Source organism: Corvus brachyrhynchos, unplaced genomic scaffold (genome assembly GCF_000691975.1).
Source record: "Corvus brachyrhynchos isolate BGI_N302 unplaced genomic scaffold, ASM69197v1 scaffold305, whole genome shotgun sequence".
In the NCBI taxonomy this organism is placed as follows: domain Eukaryota; kingdom Metazoa; phylum Chordata; class Aves; order Passeriformes; family Corvidae; genus Corvus; species Corvus brachyrhynchos.
This window is the reverse complement of record NW_008239284.1, coordinates 1,650,381-1,667,785: the sequence shown is the minus strand read 5'-3', so window position 1 is coordinate 1,667,785 and position 17,405 is coordinate 1,650,381. Positions and strand designations below refer to the sequence as shown.

General features: G+C 54.5%; 2 protein-coding genes across 2 annotated transcripts in view; one reads left to right on the top strand and one right to left on the bottom strand.

Moving 5' to 3' along the window:
• The window catches only part of ATP6V1G1 (ATPase H+ transporting V1 subunit G1), a 40,998-nt gene extending 38,181 nt beyond the window's left edge, over window positions 1-2,817 (bottom strand). The window contains exon 1 of the mRNA XM_017740291.1: window positions 2,652-2,817. Coding sequence (XP_017595780.1) covers window positions 2,652-2,817 — 166 coding nt within the window. The remainder of the gene's footprint in view (window positions 1-2,651) is intronic.
• Window positions 2,818-2,953: 136 nt separating this feature from the next.
• Window positions 2,954-17,405, top strand: part of WHRN (whirlin) — a 33,038-nt gene continuing 18,586 nt past the window's right edge. The window contains exons 1-3 of the mRNA XM_017740289.1: window positions 2,954-2,998; window positions 4,281-4,529; window positions 14,018-14,143. Of these exons, the coding sequence (XP_017595778.1) occupies window positions 2,954-2,998; window positions 4,281-4,529; window positions 14,018-14,143 (420 nt within the window). The remainder of the gene's footprint in view (window positions 2,999-4,280; window positions 4,530-14,017; window positions 14,144-17,405) is intronic.

Here is a 17,405-nt window from a genome sequence, read left to right as displayed (position 1 = left end):
GGGTGGCCGCCAGGAGGAATTTCTCCATGGGAAGGGTGGTTAGGCCTTGGCAGGAGCTGCCCAGGGAGGTTTGGAGTCCCCGTCCCTGGAGGTGTCCAAGGAAGGGCCGAACGTGCCACTCTGCTCTGGGCTGGGGACAAAGTGGTGATCAGTCAGAGCTTGGACTTGATGGCCTTGGAGGTCTTTTCCAACCTCAGTGATCCTGGGATTCTGTGATAAGAACTGCTGAAAAGCTTCTCCTTTTGTTCCCAGGGAGCTGGGATGATCTGTGTTGTCTGTGTGGGCAGGTTCTGGCCCTCTCTCTTGCTGTGGTGGCTTCATAAGCAGGGCTGGCAGCAAAATCAATGTTGGAGGGCTGGTGCCAGCCTGGTGGCATGGTGGCATCTCACTGGGAATGGGGACAGTGAAGTGCTCAACGCTTGAGCAGCAGCTGGGCACAGGGACCAGCAGGATTAAGGCTTCCGAGAGGGAGGACACAGTGGTGAAACCTTCTTTGGGCTCCTGTCCCAGAGCTCGGTCACTGCCCCGGGAAGAAGTTCTTCCTCATGTCCAGATGCAGCTTCCTGGGATCAGTTCCTGCCCGTTCCTCTTGTCCCATTGCTGGGCCCCACAGAGCAGAGCCTGGGCCCTGCTCTGAGCCCTCCCTGCAGACAGGGACACCCAGGGGTGAGGTCTGGCCTTGGTAAAACCTGAGGGGAAAAAAAACCCGAAAGAGAGGGGAAGTGCAGCATTTCTCCCTGTGCGGGGAGATGGATGGAAACTCTGCTCTCCCAGAGCTCAGCACAGCAGCTGCTGGTGGATTCTGTCCTGGTTTGGATGCAGGTGGAAGCTTCTCCCACTGGGCTCACCTGGTGCCTCATCACTCTGCAGCTCCTGGTGCCAAGCGCTTTGTTAAAGTCTGGTTCAGAGTGTGGCTGCACAAAGGTTTTGCAGATCTGTGCCAAATCCTGTCCCCGTGCCTGCTGTGCTTCAGTGTGGAGCACATGCCGTGCTGTTATCCCAGTGAAAGCGAGGGAAAGCTGCTTCCCTCTCATGTCCTCTCACAGCCGTGGCAGCTGCAGTTTGAAGAGCTCGTGCCTGGTGAACAAAAAGCTTCCTGGAAGCTCTGATGTTTGAGCAGAACTGACTTTAGTGGTCACCAGGTTGGGGAACGGGTTTGCACCCCTCACAGGAAAGAGTTCCTTCCCAATATCCCTTCTAATTCCGCCATCCCTCAGCGTGAAGCCATTCCCCCTTGTCCTATTACTGCATATCCTTGTGAAAAGTCCCTCTAAAAGTCCCTTAAAAATCTTTCGTGGGTGTCACTGTCCTCCCCGGCCTGGGATCACCCAAAGGGTCTCCGAAAGATGCAGGTCAGTAAGTGGCCAAGTCCAAAAGGAGCTGGTCACTGAGCCAGTGCAGGTGGCTCAGAGGCCACCAGAGCTGTGTCCTGAAGGGCTCCTAAGGACAGGAGGGTCTCTGATGGGCTCCTCTTCCAGCCGTGCCCTGGGCTGAGGGTTTTTTGGGAAGGGAACTCTGTGCTGGGCAGGACACTGCTTCTCTCACTGAGTGCTGGAGAGACCTCAGTAAATGTATAAAGGACTCCCCAGAGTGTCACCAGCAATGTCCTGGTGGGCACTGCCAGCTTCTGTTCACTCCTCCTTTTGTGTCCCCTCTTGTTTGGAGGCTGCCAGGGAGCCCTGGCCGGTCCTGCTGCCTCCAGCTGTGCAGCTGCTCCCCTCCCCTGGGGCTCTCTGCTGTCACCTTCATGCATAAAACATCTCCCTGCGCCGAGATCTGTGCTCATGGTGGCCCTGTCAAGGGAGCTGCAGGGGGACATAAAAATCCCCGTGTAAATCTCTGGGCTCTCATCCCTGCTAACTTCACTGTGCCTGCAGAGAGCAGCTCTGCTCTGTGCCTGCCCTGCCAGGGGATGGCATTTGGCTGAGGTTAAGTGGCTGTGCCAGGCTTCGGCCGCCACCTCTGCCCTGTCCCCGGGGCAGGCTGTGATGCTCCATGGTGCCCAGCGTGGAACCCCTGCCTGTGCCTGGTCCCTTCTCCTGTGCCCGGTGTCTCCCCTGTGTGGTACAAAGCCCAGAGGGTTTCCTTTGCTCCTTCTCTGCCCTGCCAGGATGGATTGTCTGAGGAAGGGAGGGGATTCCTGTGCCGTGTCCAGTCTTTCCTTAAACACCTCCAGGGATGGGGACTCCAAACCTCCCCAGGCAGCCCCTTCCAAGGCCTGACCACCCCTTCCATGGGGAAATTACTGCTGCTGTCCACCCTGAGCCTCCCCTGGCCCCGCCTGAGGCCGTTCCGTCTCCTCCTGTCCCTGTTCCCTGGGAGCAGAGCCCGACCCCCCCGGCTGCCCCCTCCTGTCAGGGCCTTGTGCAGAGCCACAAGGTCCCCCCTGAGCCTCCTTTGCTCCAGGCTGAGCCCCTTTCCCAGCTCCCTCAGCCTCTCCTGGTGCTTCAGCCCCTTCCCAGATCTATTCCCTGCCCTGGACACGCTCCAGCCCCTCAATGTCCTTCCCAAATTGAGGGGCCCAAAACTGGACACAGGATTTTAGGTACAGGGGTACGATGATGTTATGCAGACTCAGAAGAGGTTTTATAGAGATGGCTCCAGTTTGGGTGAACAAAGAACATTTCAGGGGGTCCTGTACCCCATCTCACAGGGATCCCTTGCCCTGGTAGCTCTGGGGTAGCTGAGAAGGGTCCCTGCCACCCCCAGTTCCTTGATTTCCATGGAGTTCAGCCCATCCTGAGCCTGGCTGTGCGGCAGCTTTGGCTCAGGAAGCTGCTCTGTGCCCTTGAAGCCTGGCACGGCCACAGTGCCCATGGGAGAGTGGTCCCATGGAGCGGGCAGAGGGTTTAGAACTTGCTCCATCATCCCAGTGAGACTGGGCATGGTGAGCACCTCTGCCAGCCCAGCTGGGCTCCGTGTGCCTACAGGGAGGGAGGAGATCACAGCAAGGATGTGTTTGAGGGATGGGAAGCTGCAGGAACAGGGGCTGGAGCTGGTGAGCAGCCCAGGGGGGTGAAGCGCTCTGCAGGTATCCTGATGGGGCTGTTGGCTGGGCAGCCCCTGTGCCAGCCCTCTGGGCACACGGTGACCTTGCCAGCACGTGACAAGTTGGCAGCCAAGTTGCTCTGTGTGATGGAGAGGCTGAAGTGAGGTTTGAGCTGGATCCTCTGTGGCTCTGGCAGGGAGGGACAGGAGCTCTGCCAGCTCAGGGCTGGGATCCAGCCAGCCCAGTATTACTGACAATTTCACCCTTTACTGAGGAGCTGCTGGTTTTAGTTCTTCCCAGCCACAAGCTTTGCTCAGCAGCTTCTCTGCTCAGTGGGGACAGGAGACCTTGCAGGAGCAGCTCATCAAAATGATGTATATATGGGGAAAAAAACCCTAAACACCTCCTTTCTGAGAGCAGAGCTGCAGTGCTGACGTTCCCGAGGCCTCTGGAGGGATCAGCGTTTACAGCTGTCCCCAGGGAGAACTCCTCTGTGTTAATTTAAGTTTCCTGTGTCAGCTGCTCACAGTGGAAGCTGGAGGGGCAGAGGAGTGATTGCAAATCACCTCCTCTGGGCCCCAAGGTCATCTCTGTGCGTGCTGGTGTAAGTGTGTGTGCGCGTTTAGTAATTATTGCACTCGTTAATTGACTGCTTGTGCCGGGGAAGGCAGCTGGTAACTCCGTGGCTGAATTTCTGGGAATGCTGTCGATGTTCCCTGAAGGCATCAGGAGCTGTTCCAACGGCTGGAGTTGTGGGGACAAAGCTGGGGCTGAGCTGAGGCTTTTCCCACACTGGCTGTTGTTTGCTGCCAGCACGGTGACTGAGAGGCTGAAATCCATGTTCAGCCTGGAGGGGGAGAAGGCTCCAGGGAGATCTTGGAGCACTTTCCAGTGCCTAAAGGGGCTCCGTGAGAGCTGGAGAGGGACTTTGGACAGGGACCAGTGCTGCTTTCCTCCAGCACTGCTCCCTGTCCTGCTCTGACTCCTCTCCAGAGCTGCGGAAGCTGCTCAGTCCCGGGTTCCGCCCATCCTGGGCACAGCTCTGCCCACCTCACCTCCCCACTTTGCTTCACTCTGTTCTTTCCCTGGCTGACGGGAAAGGTTTTCTCCATGTTTCCCCAGCAGCAGCAGCTTTGCCTTAACTCTGTTGCCACCAGGAGAGAATAGAAAAATCCCAGCTTTTCCCACCACCTCTTTATGCAGCTCCATCATTCAGCTGGTGGCTGCAGAGGAGCTGGAGATCTTTGAGCCTCAAGAAGTGCAAAGCTGTGTCCCCCTGAAGTCCAGGTAGGCATTAACTCCTTGTCCTTGGCTTGTCTTGCAGGTGCTGAAGGGCTGCAAGAAGCTGAACCTGTCGGTGCACTCGGTGGGGCGCATCCCCGGGGGTTATGTCACCAACCACATCTACACGTGGGTGGACCCGCAGGGCCGCAGCGTGTCCCCTCCCACGGGGCTGCCCCACCACCAGAACAGCTCCCTGCGCAGGGACAGCGAGAAGAGGAGCCACCTCCAGCTCCTGCAGGAGGGCGATGAGAAGAAGGTGAGCAAAGAGGGATCAGACACAGCCCTGGGGGCCTCTTCCCATGTAGATCCCAACCCTCTTTGTTCCCCCTGGGTTTGTTGTCTGTGTGATTCTCCACTGGGATGGCCTGGCTCTCCTTTAGCATCCTGGTTTGGTCCCTTGGGCTGTAGCTTTCCCCTGTGTGCCCCGAGGAGTGCAGTAGGATGGGATGGGTTGGCTTTGTTCCCCTTTGACACAGGGAGAAGCTGAGCTGGAGGGAAGGAATTGTCCAGCCTGCTCTGGCAGGGAGGGTCATGCCAGGAACAGCCACCAAACCAGGAGTGGGTTTTAACGCTTTTCCCAACACGTGGATGTTTGGCTGGACATCGAGGGACTGACATCCATGTCCCGCCTGGAGACAGGAAAGCTCTGGGGAGACCTCAGAGCACCTTGCAGGGCCTAAAGGGGCTCCAAGAGAGCTGCAGAGGAACTTTGGGCAAGACCTGGAGTGCCAGGACAAGAGGGAATGGCTTCCCAGTGCCAGAGGGCAGGGCTGGATGGGAGATTGGGAAGGAATTGTTCCCTGGGAGGGTGGGCAGGCCCTGGCACAGGGTGCCCAGAGCAGCTGTGGCTGCCCCTGGATCCCTGGCAGTGCCCAAGGCCAGGCTGGACACTGGGGCTTGGAGCAGCCTGGGACAGTGGAAGGTGTCCCTGCCCATGGCAGGAGGTGGCACTGGGTGATCTTTAAGGTCTCTTCCAATCTGTGCCACTCATGGATGTGGAGGGCTGGATCCCAGAGTGCATTTCTGCCTTTCCTCCTGCATTCCAGATCTTTCCTCAAGTGTTCCTGTGAGGCTTTCTTGGATCTCTTGGCAATTTTGTCTAAGTAAAAAAAAAAAAAACCCTCACCCCCAATTTTTCTCTTCTAAGAAAGCTCTAAAATAAACCAGATTATTTTCCTTTTCCATTTGGGGAGAGGCAGCCTGAGGGAAAACCCCGGTGAGGGAAAAAAGGAATGTTTTCTGTAGTGACACCAGGGGAGTGTGGCCAGTGCTGGGCCTGCATCCCGGGCCTCTGACAGAAGGGAACCATCAGCACCTGGAATTTCCAGCTCTGCTCTCTTGCTGTGAGCTGCCCTCCTTTAAACAGACCTCGGTGTAAGTGAAGCCAGCACAGGGTGTCCGAGCTGCAATACCTGATCTCAGGGATTTGATGTCTCCTCTCCCTCACAGCCAGGCCTGCAGGTTGTCACTGCAGACTGCTCCAGGTGCCCGTGGAGCGAAGGGACGGATGGACAGGGAGCCCCAGCCTATACAAGCAGGATGTGGATTTCCTCCTTGCCACCCATGGGATATCAAAACACTGTCCCAGGAGGGAGCACTGGCTTCCCAAAGACACAGAATTGCTCAGAGCCCCGACTGTTTCCATCCTTTTATCCTGCTGTCGCTCTGTCTGTGCCCAAAATGTCCTCAGCTCCTGGAAACGCTGTGGAAGGGTCTGGGAGCTTCCCATCTCAGCCAGAGGGAGAGAAAAATCTAATACAGGATGAGGCAGTTTGCTGATGAAATATTCATGTGGGCCACAAGGGAGAAGGGCCTATTATTTTTACTTTTAAGGAGAGGAGAAAAGCAGGCGCTGCTGGCTGGTGTCCCCCACCCCCTGCCACCCCGTGTCACCTTGACAGAGCAGCAGCAGCTCTGCAAAGCTGTGGGGAGGAGTTGTTTCTGTGCACAGCATTCCTTCAGTCCTCGCTGTGTGTGGACATGAAATGCTCAAAACCCTGCAGCTGAGTGTCCCCTGCCTCTGTCTCAGCCTCGTGTGGTCCTGGCCACTTGCAGAGCCCTGGGAAGATGTGCCAGCCCTGGGTGTGCTCCTGCTCGTCCTGGTGACCTCCTGGCCTCAGCAGCCTTTGCCCAGGTGTGAGGAGTGGCTCTTCAGAAATCTGAGCTTGTGTCCTTCCATTCCTTGGTGCTGCTCCACGCAGTCAGGCGGCCCTTTGGCTTCAGCAGAGAATCCCAGACTGGTTTGGGTGGGAAAGGACCTTAAAGCCCATCCAGTGCCACCCCTGCCATGGGCAGGGACACCTCCCACTGTCCCAGGCTGCTCCAAGCCCCAATGTCCAGCCTGGCCTTGGGCACTGCCAGGGATCCAGGGGCAGCCCCAGCTGCTCTGGGCACCCTGTGCCAGGGCCTGCCCACCCTCCCAGGGAAGGATTCTTTCCTAATATCCCATCTAACCCTACTATCTGACAGTTTGAAGCTCTTCCTCCTTATCCTGCCACTCCATCCTTTGGAATTTGTCTCTCTCCAGGTTTCCTGGTGGCTCCTTCAGGCACTGCAAAGCCACAATGAGGTCTCCCCAAAGCTTCTCCTCTCCAGGCTGAACAATCCCAGCTCTCCCAGCAGAGCTGCTCCATCCCTCTGATCCCCCTGGTGCCTCCTCTGGACTCTCTCCAGGAGAGGATCACGCTTTGACCCCAGGACAGGGACTGGAGGCCCCTCTGTTAACCTGGGAAGAATCCATGAAAACTGCAGGAAATATTTGAAGCTCTCAGGGATGGGATGCAGAGGGAATGTTCAGCCTTCTGCTGGCCCCACTCCTTGGTGACATGCCAGCAGGGACACTGGTCACTGCTTTAAGTGCACAGGGCTTGGAATGCACTTTGCAATAGCCTCCACTCCTGATTTCCCATCTGTAAGACCAGAAAACAAGAAAATTACTGCCTGCCACAGCTCTGAAATGCTCAAGGCTGCCCAGACACCTCCGTATCCAGAGGTGCCTTGCTGTGCCAGCTGATGGGGGAGGCAATTCCCCCCGGTCCAAGGCTGCTGGCAGCAAGCAGAGCCTGCCCTGGCTGGTGGTGCAGAGGGGTTATTTGCTGTGACACTCTGTGCACGCAGCCTGCAGGGCATGGATGAGCTGAGTCGCTGTGTCCTGAATTACTGAGCCCCATGGAGGGGTGAGAACGTGTCCCAGAGCGGGGGAACAACCTGTCTCCAGTTTTCTCTCTTTTCATTTGTGTGTGTAGATTTATAGGTAGCTACAGAGATGTAGTTAACTGCTGAAAGTGGGGTTATTCTGTTCACAAAAATGCAAATAAATGCAACAAATCCCTGGTTAATGCAGCCCAGTCAACCAGAATTGACAGGCACTGAGGCCTGTTTGATTTGTGGGCGGTTTTACACTCTGAAGGAAGAATTAGTTGGTTGGTTTTTTTATCCCCACTCTCTCCTATTTCCAATCGATCTGAATGTCCTGGAATGAATCTGCCAAAGCTTTCAAACAGGCAGGGTTTGGGGGAGCACAGCAGAGCAGCTCCAGCCCTGCAGCAGGAGGCTGGAGCGAGCGAATCCACTGCTGCAGCTCAGCATGGCTGCGGCACCACCAGAGTCTGAGGGATATTTCCAGCTTTTCCAAGGTTAAATTCAAGGCTGGTGGAGGCATCTGGCGTTCTTCAGGCAATGGAAATATCCCTGTGTGGCTGCCTCTTCCTGCAGTACATCTGCATGCCTGGAAGGACGGGTTTGTCATTTGTCACCAAGTTTAATAAAATGATTATCCAGAAGTGAAGGATTTGTTATCCCAAGGTTTGAAATGGAAGCCACCACTGTGAGGTGTGTGATGGTGTAACTGCTCTGTCCAGGGATCTGTGGGAACATCCTGGTGGGATGAGGTGTGGAACAGGGTGGTTGGGGTCTGGCTGAGCTCGAGTGGCTTTGGGCAGTGTGGTTCAGCTCCAAAGGAAGCTTTCCTGCCCTGTGGCTTTGTCCACATTTTCCTGTGGACACTGGGATTCCTTCACCTCCAGCTGCGGAAGAATCCACACCGAAGGGATTTGGGGATTGGGATTTGGCAGCTGGCTTGGCTTTGCCCATCCTACCCTGGGCAGAATCCAGCCTGCCCCGAGCTCGGGTCAGAGGCTGTTCTGGGTGAGCCAGGGGGTGCTGAGATCTGGGCCAGCTTTTTGGTGCAGACCTGACCTACCACGAGTGATGGCTCTGGAGACGGGATGTGAGAATACAGGGAATGCAAGGCTGAAGGAGTTGCTGGCAGGTTCAGCCTGGGGCTGTGCAAGGTGTTACAGATCCTTGTTTTCCTTGTCTGTGCTGTGTGTGGCAGGTGCCGTATTCTCCAAATTTAGCATTTTCCTGTGGTTGGAATTGGTGAATCCAGCGTCTCGTCAGAGCCCTGTGCCCGCAGATGGAGTGGTCAGGAGGTGTGAAAGGGAGGGTTTGCACTAGTGCAAAGCTCTGGGAAACGTTGCTGGAGCCAGGCCAGCCACAGCAGGTGTCAGACACACAGGTGACAGCCCCCAGCCCCATCCAGGATGTCACTGCTCGCTGGAAAGCGGGGACCTGCTTCCCTTCTGCTCCCCTTCTGCTTCAGAGAACTTGGATTTTTATCATCTCTCCAGGCTTAAAGTCCTCAGGATTTGTCACAGCAGCAGCAAGGGCCATTTGTGCTGTGAATTGTCATTGATGGACTTGGATCAACAGCTGATTTCATTAGAAGCACTTTGGGAGCCCTCAGACAGCGAAAACTCGGAGGTGCTGCTGAGCTGGGAGGAAGATGAAGTGTGCAGAGCACTCTGGCAGTGCTGGGCTGCGAGTTCTCTGAGAAGCACCATTCCATCAGCTGAATTGGTGCCTTAATGTGCTTATTGCCAGGGGAGCTGCTTATTCCTTCAAGCTCTCGGTGCAGCAGAAGAAAGAAAACGTCATAAAGAGAGTGTGAACATCTCCTCCTCTTCAGGCAGTTCTGCAGCCAAAAGTAGCTGTAATTTTTATTAAAAAAATATATATATATAAAATATCCACGCTAATATTGCGTGGTTTGAATTTGTGAGACACTGCTGGTGCCTACTTGAAGGATAAGAGATGCAGGAGAGGGAAAGGAAGGATTTCTTTCTGTTGGTTTGTGATGACATTTTCAGTGTGGATGATCCAGCTCCCCACATCTCTCACGGTTTGCTCGCTCTGACCTTGCTGGGGGTTGATTTTGTTTACAGCTTTAAGGATATCCAGGCTGGTGGGGGGCTGGTTTGGTTCCCTCTGGGATTGGGATATGGGGTGTGAGCTACTGGTGCCTTGGGGATTAAAGGTGTGGAATGATTCGGGTTGGAAAGGATCTTTAAATCCTATCTAATCCAACCCGCTGCAGTGAGCAGGGGGCATCTTCAGCCACACCAGCTTGCCCTGAGCCACACCCACCCTGGCCTTGAATGTTTCCAGGAGTCATCCTTCTGCCTCGGGCATTCTGTAGCTCTGTCCCAGCAGACTTACCCCAAAATGTCCTTTGGATCACACCTCAGCTCACCCTGAGGGGCAGCAGTTCCATTTCATTGCGGTTTTAGGCACTTTGAGCAGAAAAAGCACCCAAAAGTGGCAATTGCTGGGTGAGCCATGCCTTGCCCCATGAGGAGGCAGTGCTGGGCTCAGCAGGAGCTGGACTGAGGCTTGGCATGGGCAGAGGATTTGATTTGGTCACTGTCCCTGTGCTCTGGTGTCACCTCTCAGCCCTGGGAGCTGCTCCCTGTCCCCAGTGGTGCTGTTGAACACCCTTGGAAGTGGCAGCCCGAGTCCTGGTGTGGCCTTAGGGAGCTGCCCTGGGCAGGGGGTGACACTGGGACAGCTCTGGTGGCTCTGGCACCCCCCAGCTGCTCCCAGGACTCAGTGAATGGCTGGGAGCCAGCTCTGCCTCCCCGCACTCGCTGTTTGTAGGATGTCTAGACACAAACTGTGGGGTTTCCTCAGGAAGCAGGAGGAGGATGAGCCCTGCCAGCCTCCCGAAGTGCCGTTTGTGTTGTGTGGCAGCAGTAATGGCCTGGAGATAGCTGTCAACGTGGCTGAAAGCTCCTCAGCCACACAGCCGTGTGCTGAGCCGTACTGGGGCAGGCTAATTCCTGTCTGAAAGGCCTTTTTCTAATGGCAAAATTGAATCTGTCAACAGGTAATTCCATAAACCCAGACAGAAGGAATCCTGTGCAGGAATCAGCTCGGAGCAAATGCCTCACTGATTATGGCTTTTTTTTTTTTCCCCCTTCATTTCCTGCTACAGGAGATGGCAGATGTTTCAGTGTTGAGACAGAAATTAAAACTGTGACCTTGAACTTCCCAGTGTTCCTGTGTGATGCACGCAGGAGTTGCCTGGGGCTGGGCACAGCCTGGGAATGGCACAGGGAAGGAGGTGGGCACTGGGCAGTGACGGTGCCATGGTGAGCCTGGGAATGCCTGGCGAGGTGTGGGGGGTGACCTTGCCTGGATGTTACTGTGCCTTTAGTACCCAAAGGGGCTCCAGGAGAGCTGGAGAGGGACTTGGGACAAGGGCATGGAGGGACAGAACACAGGGAATGGCTTTAAGCTGAAGGATGATAGAATTAGATGGGATATTGGGAAGGAATTGTTCCTGGGAGGGTGGGCAGGCCCTGGCACAGGGTGCCCAGAGCAGCTGGGGCTGCCCCTGGATCCCTGGCAGTGCCCAAGGCCAGGCTGGACATTGGGGCTTGGAGCAGCCTGGGACAGTGGGAGGTGTCCCTGCCCATGGCAGGGGTGGCACTGGATGGGCTTTAAGATGCCTTCCAACCCAAACCATTCTATTACTCTCCGAAGTCCTCAGTTTTCCCCGCAGAACAGCTGCCCTTGTTTGCTGCCTGGTGTCAGCACAGTCTGGATTTAGGAGCTCAAAGTGATCCCAGCTCTCCCTGAGGGGTGTTACAGTTTCTCACCCTCGGTGAGCTTCAGCCAGGGAGGAGGGAAGAAGCATGAAGTGGAAATGGAACCAAAATGCCCTCTTTGGCCCGAGCCTTGGCACCGGAGGGTTCATCACACGTGTGCCAGCCTGAGTGGAAAAGCCCAAGCAGAAGGGCCTGGCCCAGGGAATGCTGTGTCGAGGGTCTGTTCCCAGAGGGGCCCTGGATCATCACTGTCCACTGGGAACCACTGGGAACCACTGGGAATATCAGCCTGGTCACCGGCTGAGCTCCCTCCTTGGGCAGCACAGCTGCGCTCGTGCCTCAGTGTCACCGCAGAGCCGTGTGTGGGGCCAGGCTGGCAGGAGTGTGGCACTGCTGTGCCTGGGACAGCCAGCATGGCAGGGCCACCCCTGCCGTCACCACGCCTGCGCTGTGCCCATCCCTGGAGACAGAGACCCTTGGGAAGGGACTGCAAATTGTCTCCTGTGATCCCTAAGCCCTTGGCATGGAGCGGCTCAGCCTTCGCTTCATCCCGGCCATCAGCTTATCCCTCCATTCCTCCTTCCCTCCCAGCCTGACCCCCCTGAGCCTGCCAGCACTCACTCCCTTCCCCAGCCCTTCCCAAAACCTGCAGTGTGTCCATGAGCTGGATGCTCCCTGGCTGTTTCCCTGCCAGTCTGTTCCCGGCGGCTCCTGCCGCAGGGCTCATTCAGGGAGCTGTAGCTATTAGCTGATTAAGAGATGCAATTAAGCCCTCAGCAACCCGACTTTCTGGGCTGCCAGCAGCGATGTATTGTGCAGGAGTGCTGAGGTTTTTCCACGCTGCTCGGGTTTGCTGGTTTTCGTGGCTCCAGGCTTTCTGTAGCCGTGGCTTTCCTGCCTCTGGAAGGGCAGGTTTGCCCGGTGCAGGGGTGAACGAAGCTCACGTGGCAGCACCTCAGCTGCAGAGGGACAGGGGGTATCTCTTATTCCACCTGATGCTCTCCCCATGTGGGGGGAGCAGCTTCTCAGCTTACCAGGATAGTGTTAAAGGGAAATGGAAATGTGTGGATGCAGAGCTGCCCCTCCTGTTGCTAAGCCCAGCACATAAAAATGTCATGCAGGGACTTAGAGAGAGAATGTTGTCATTCCCAGTGTATTTTGCCCTGATCTGTGATTCCAGGCACCTTGCTGCATCCCTCCTACTTGTATTTTTCTCGACATTGGGGAATTTTTGAGAGCTACAGCCACAGTGGGGTGAAAAACTTACAGCACAGAAATCCCAAATGCCATCAGACAGATCGGGAGGGAACAGCCCTTCAGAAAAGTTGAATATTTTCCTAATTTTCAAAATCACTCAGCAAAGTGTTCTGTGGTCCAGAGTAAGGTTTCTGTGTGAAGAGAAAACCAAACTGCCCTTGGATGTGACAGGCAGCTGCTCCTTGGGGTGGGTTCAATGCCCTGCTCATCTCTCCAGCCTGAAGCGTGAAGGTCTCTACAATTCCTTTACAATCCTTCAATGCTAAAATTGTTTCCAGCACTTTCTGCACTCTAAAGCAGGGAAAGGAAACCAGGGAACATCAGGTTTTTTTCAGAGAAGGATGCTGGTACAGGTAGTTGATGTCTGACAGTTCTCATTCCAGCTTTGCATCCATTTCTGTAAGTCCAAAATGTGCAGCCTTAGGTAGATTTGTGTCCTGCTGCTGATTGCTGTGTTTCTATCACCAAGACAGAAAATGGGTTTTCAATACCAGCCACTCTAAGACTGGCCTGAATTCCCTCTGTGATGCTGTGTCCTCTAGAAAGATGGATTAATTACTGACTTGAGGCTGGGAATTATTTTTCCATCCAGGTAAATGTGCAAGATTTTGGGTTGACTGCAGTGAAGGAGTTTCAGTATAAAAGCCCTTTACGAACAGCCTGTTCCTGGTTGTTTCTATCAATGTGAAACACATTTTGGCTTTTCTCATTTGTTTTTATTCCCGCTGTCTACTTTTCTCCAGACGTGACTTAAAACTTGGGAGCAAAGCAAAAAAACAAGCCTGGAGTTATTCATTTAGAAAGTGTCATGCAGCGAGTGAACAAAGGCCATTTTAAATGGAGAGTCCTCAAGGGAGCAGAGCACAGGCTGGCTCATGCACTCAAAATTATCAGCTGAACCTCCAAATATTGTCAGGCCCTGGGAGGAGGAGAGGGTGGAGGAAGGCAGGTGGGAGCTGGGTTTGCAAATCAGCATTTGGTGGGGAGAACATCTGTGCAGGTGCTGCCTGGCAGGGTGTGGGAAATGTGAAATATCTTCTGCAGTATATGCTGGATGTTTGTTTGATGGGAAGTTTGTCCTGGCATTGTTAATTGGAGATAATCAGGCACATGCCCCTGTGGGGAGAGCACCTGGAGTGGCCCTGCACAGCCAGCACTGCACCAGGAAGGGCAGAGGACTGGGCTGGGCTCATTCCCAGTCTGGGTGGAGAGGGATCATGGCTCTGTTTGCACAGGGCAGGGGTGCCAGAGGGGGAATTCACAGCCCGTGCTGGCTGGCATCACCCCACTGGTGCTCATGGGGTTTTGGGGGTTGCTCTCAGGTCGGTCTCTACCCCTGAGAGATACCTGTAAGAGGAGAGAGTGGAAAACTGCCGTGGATCTGCTGATTTATGGCTGAAAATCCACCGATATTTAGCTGAGCCTCTCAGCCTCCAGAGCTGGCTTTTCCTCCCGGTGTCCCTGCTGCCCCCTCAATCCCACAGGAGCTGCTGTCCAACCCAGGGCACAGCAGGGGTGCAGCTCTGTGGCTGTGTCCCACCTCTCTTTGGGGCAGCACTTGGACACCACATAAATGTCCCTTCCTCTTCCTCTGCAGGTGAATCTGGTCCTGAACGAAGGCAAATCCCTGGGCCTCATGATCCGAGGAGGAGCAGAATATTCCCTGGGCATCTACATCACGGGTGTGGACAAAGGCTCTGAGGCAGAGAGCACTGGCTTGAAGGTGAGAGCGATCCCAGAGGGGGTGGGCAGTGACACAGGAACGTGTCCAGGTGGGTTTGGGATGTCTCCAGAGAGGGAAACTCCACATCCTCCCTGGGCAGCTATTCCAGAGCTCTTCCACCCTCAGGGAACAAATTTCTTCCTCATGTTAAAGTGGAACCTCTTGTATTTTAGTTTGTGGTGTTGCTGCTTGTCCTCTCACTGAAAAGAGTCTGGCACCATCCTCTGACACCTCTTGGAGATATTTATATGGATTGATGGGATCTCCTCTCAGTCCTCTGCTCTCCACACTAACCAGGCCCAGCTCCCGCAGTCTCCTCATCACAAAGTCCCTCTCACCTTGCTGAGCTGGCAGGGAGGAGTTTCCCATTAAAGATCCTGGTCTGGTGCCCTCTTCCTTCATCCTGCATCCAAAGCTGCTCGGTTTGGAGCCAGTGCTGTGCTCGAGGTGCTCTCACTGCCTGCAGGGCACGATTTTAGAGGCCAGCTCTCAGCTGGGATGTGCTGGCTCCTCCTGCAGCACTGGCATTCACAGGGATCCTGTGTTACCGAGCAGAACCAGCGGGATCACCCTCGGGATAGGGATGCCTTAAGAACCTATAAATGAAACAACACACCCTTCCCAGGTAACATCAGTGGAGGAGGTCATATAAAGGTTGGTCTTTACTGGAGGCCTCTGGGGCAAACATGGAAAATGTCCACGAAAGCCCACCCACACGGGGTGAGCACAGTTTTTATATGTTTAACAAATTAGCATAATTGACAAAAATCCCTAGTTAGTAGCACAAGAGGTGATGCCATTTCCCCCCCAGGTCAAAGCCCCTTCTAAATCCTCCCCCCTCAGATGGGACTGAACTTTGTTGATGAAAATGTGTCTGGAAGAGCTGGTTTTGGCTTTGGTTCCCGAGGAGAACCGAGATGGGATAGGGGCTTTGGAAGGTGTTTTGTCTTTCTGCTTAGGGAAAAAGTAGGGAAAAGCACCGGGAGAACTAGCCATGGATACACCAGGCTACAGAGCTCCAAATGTATGTGTGAAGAATACAGAGGATATATAAAAGAAAAAAGACAAAAAACATTAGGCATCAACAAAACAGGGCTGATCCTCATCCATCAGCAGGCTGGCCTCGGCTGCATCCACCTCAGTCCACACTCAGGTTCCTCAGCGATGCTCTGGGGTTTGGCTGGGCCCTTCTGAGGCTGCACTGCTCAGAGTTGGCTGCAGAGCTCTTGTGAAGGGAGATCTACACCTCACTCACCCCGTCACGTGCACACACATCACCCCGAGCTCCTCCAGCCTTCCCTGGAGATCCCAAGATGTTCCCTTCTCTGAACAGCCTGGGGTCACAGCTGATCCTGGAAGGGACATTTGGGGTTAAAATTGTGTGTGTTCACCAGTGAAATGAGTTGGAAAGGGAGCCACTGGAGGGATCTGTGTGCCACTCAGGGATGGGGCACGTTTGACTCCTCAGGCTGGATCATTTTACTTCAGTCAATGTTTCTTTTCTGGTGTGTTTTTCTCTCGAAATCACCCAATTCCCTGCAATGATATCCAATCACTGCTTCCTCCAGTGCAATCTCATGGGCTCTGAGGGTCAGTTCTTTCCTATTCCTTATGTCAGTCGACATCTGATGGATGTTAAACTCTGAAATGTTCTCCCAGTCCCCTGGGCTGGTGCTGGGCTGCTGAGGGTGAGGGGTGATCTGCTCTGATTCCCTCTCTGTCTGTGCAGGGAGGCATTTCTTGGACTCACTGATCCTAAAGGTGTTTTCCAACCTAAAATTCTGTGATTCTGTGATTTCTCCATCGATCAGCCCTGGCCTGTTTAGGGCTCAGCCTTAGCTTTGTTCAGTGGCCCCATAAAGTCCCTTAAATCTGTCAAAGCTGGCAGCACGAGCTGGGGCCGGTCTGGTGGAGAGGGCTGGGACAGACATGATCCTGTCCCTCAAATTGTTGTGGCACTGAGGTCACCAGGGTTCCCTTCGTAGCCAAAGAGACTTTTAGGGGAAATGCAGCCACTGCTGAGCTGTCCTGAGCGCTGCAGACTCCTGTTTCCCTTTTTGTCACAGAATAAAAATGCTGCACTTGGAGGTTTGGATCAATCCAAGTTTTAATCTCTCTCAGGTTCTAAGCAGGAAAATGGACCCTGGGCCATGAGGGGGTCGCTGGGGCATGGGACAGGGACTGTAGGAGCATCCTAGAGATGGCAGAGTGCTTTTCAGGCAGCAGAAGTGCTGCTGGAAGCTCCCTGCAGATCCTTGGTCTCTCCCAGAGTGCAGGATGCTCCTCTGGGCTGGCACCTCTGCCCACACCCCTGGCTGGCTGCCCAGCTGTGTCCCAGGGATGTCGGTGGCAGTGCTCTGGGGCACCAGGATTTCAAGGCAGGGACAAAAAGAGGCACAGGACAATTTGTTTCTGCTTGGTAGAGCTGGAAAAGGGAGGGACTGGCTGGAGGTTCCATGGGTGACCTTACTGATGCCACCATTTGTCCCCTGTGCCAGGGTCAGGATCCATCTCCTAAACACCAGAAGCCTGAAGGTTTAAACACAGGATAAGAAAAAAGAAGCTGCATTGTTCTCCTTGGGGGTTTTTGTTCCTGTTTGATTCCGTACTGCTCCAAATCCCCGGTTTTGCTGCGCTGGGGAAATCGCTGCTTTTCTTTCTTTTCCATCCCCCTGCCAGTGAGCTCAGCAGAGGAGATGCCACAGGGACAGTCCCAACAGCAGAACACCCAGCTGAATCCCTCCATCCTCATCCCATACCTGCTTGGAATGCCAGGGAATAACCACACTCAGCACCCGGAGCAGTGCCAGTTCCCTGTCCCTGTCCCCCCAGCTCCTGCCACTGTTGTTTGCACACCTGAGCCTCTGCTTGTTGATTCTGGAGATCTCCCTCCTCGCTGCTCTGTTCTCCAGGCAGTGATTTGTATGTCCAGCAGGCTCCTGCTGTGCTCAATGTCAGCCTTGGTGTGATTTCAGGTCCTCACAGGCATTTCCCACCCTGATTTGTGTGTGCTACGGGCTGTAAATTTAGTGCTGCCTGGAGGTTTGGGGGCACAAAAGGCCTTTTATGTCCTGCTGTTAGACATGGTTGGGTGTAGATTGCTGCTCCAGGAGGTGGTGGAAGGGATGTGATGCCACAAGGAAGCAAGAACTGGTGGATAAATGTGATTTCCAGGTAATTTGTTGCTCTCTAAAATGGAAAAATTGGGGGTTTGTTCAGTGTGGGCTCAACACAGCCTCGCTGGGTTGATGGGGAGGTTCCT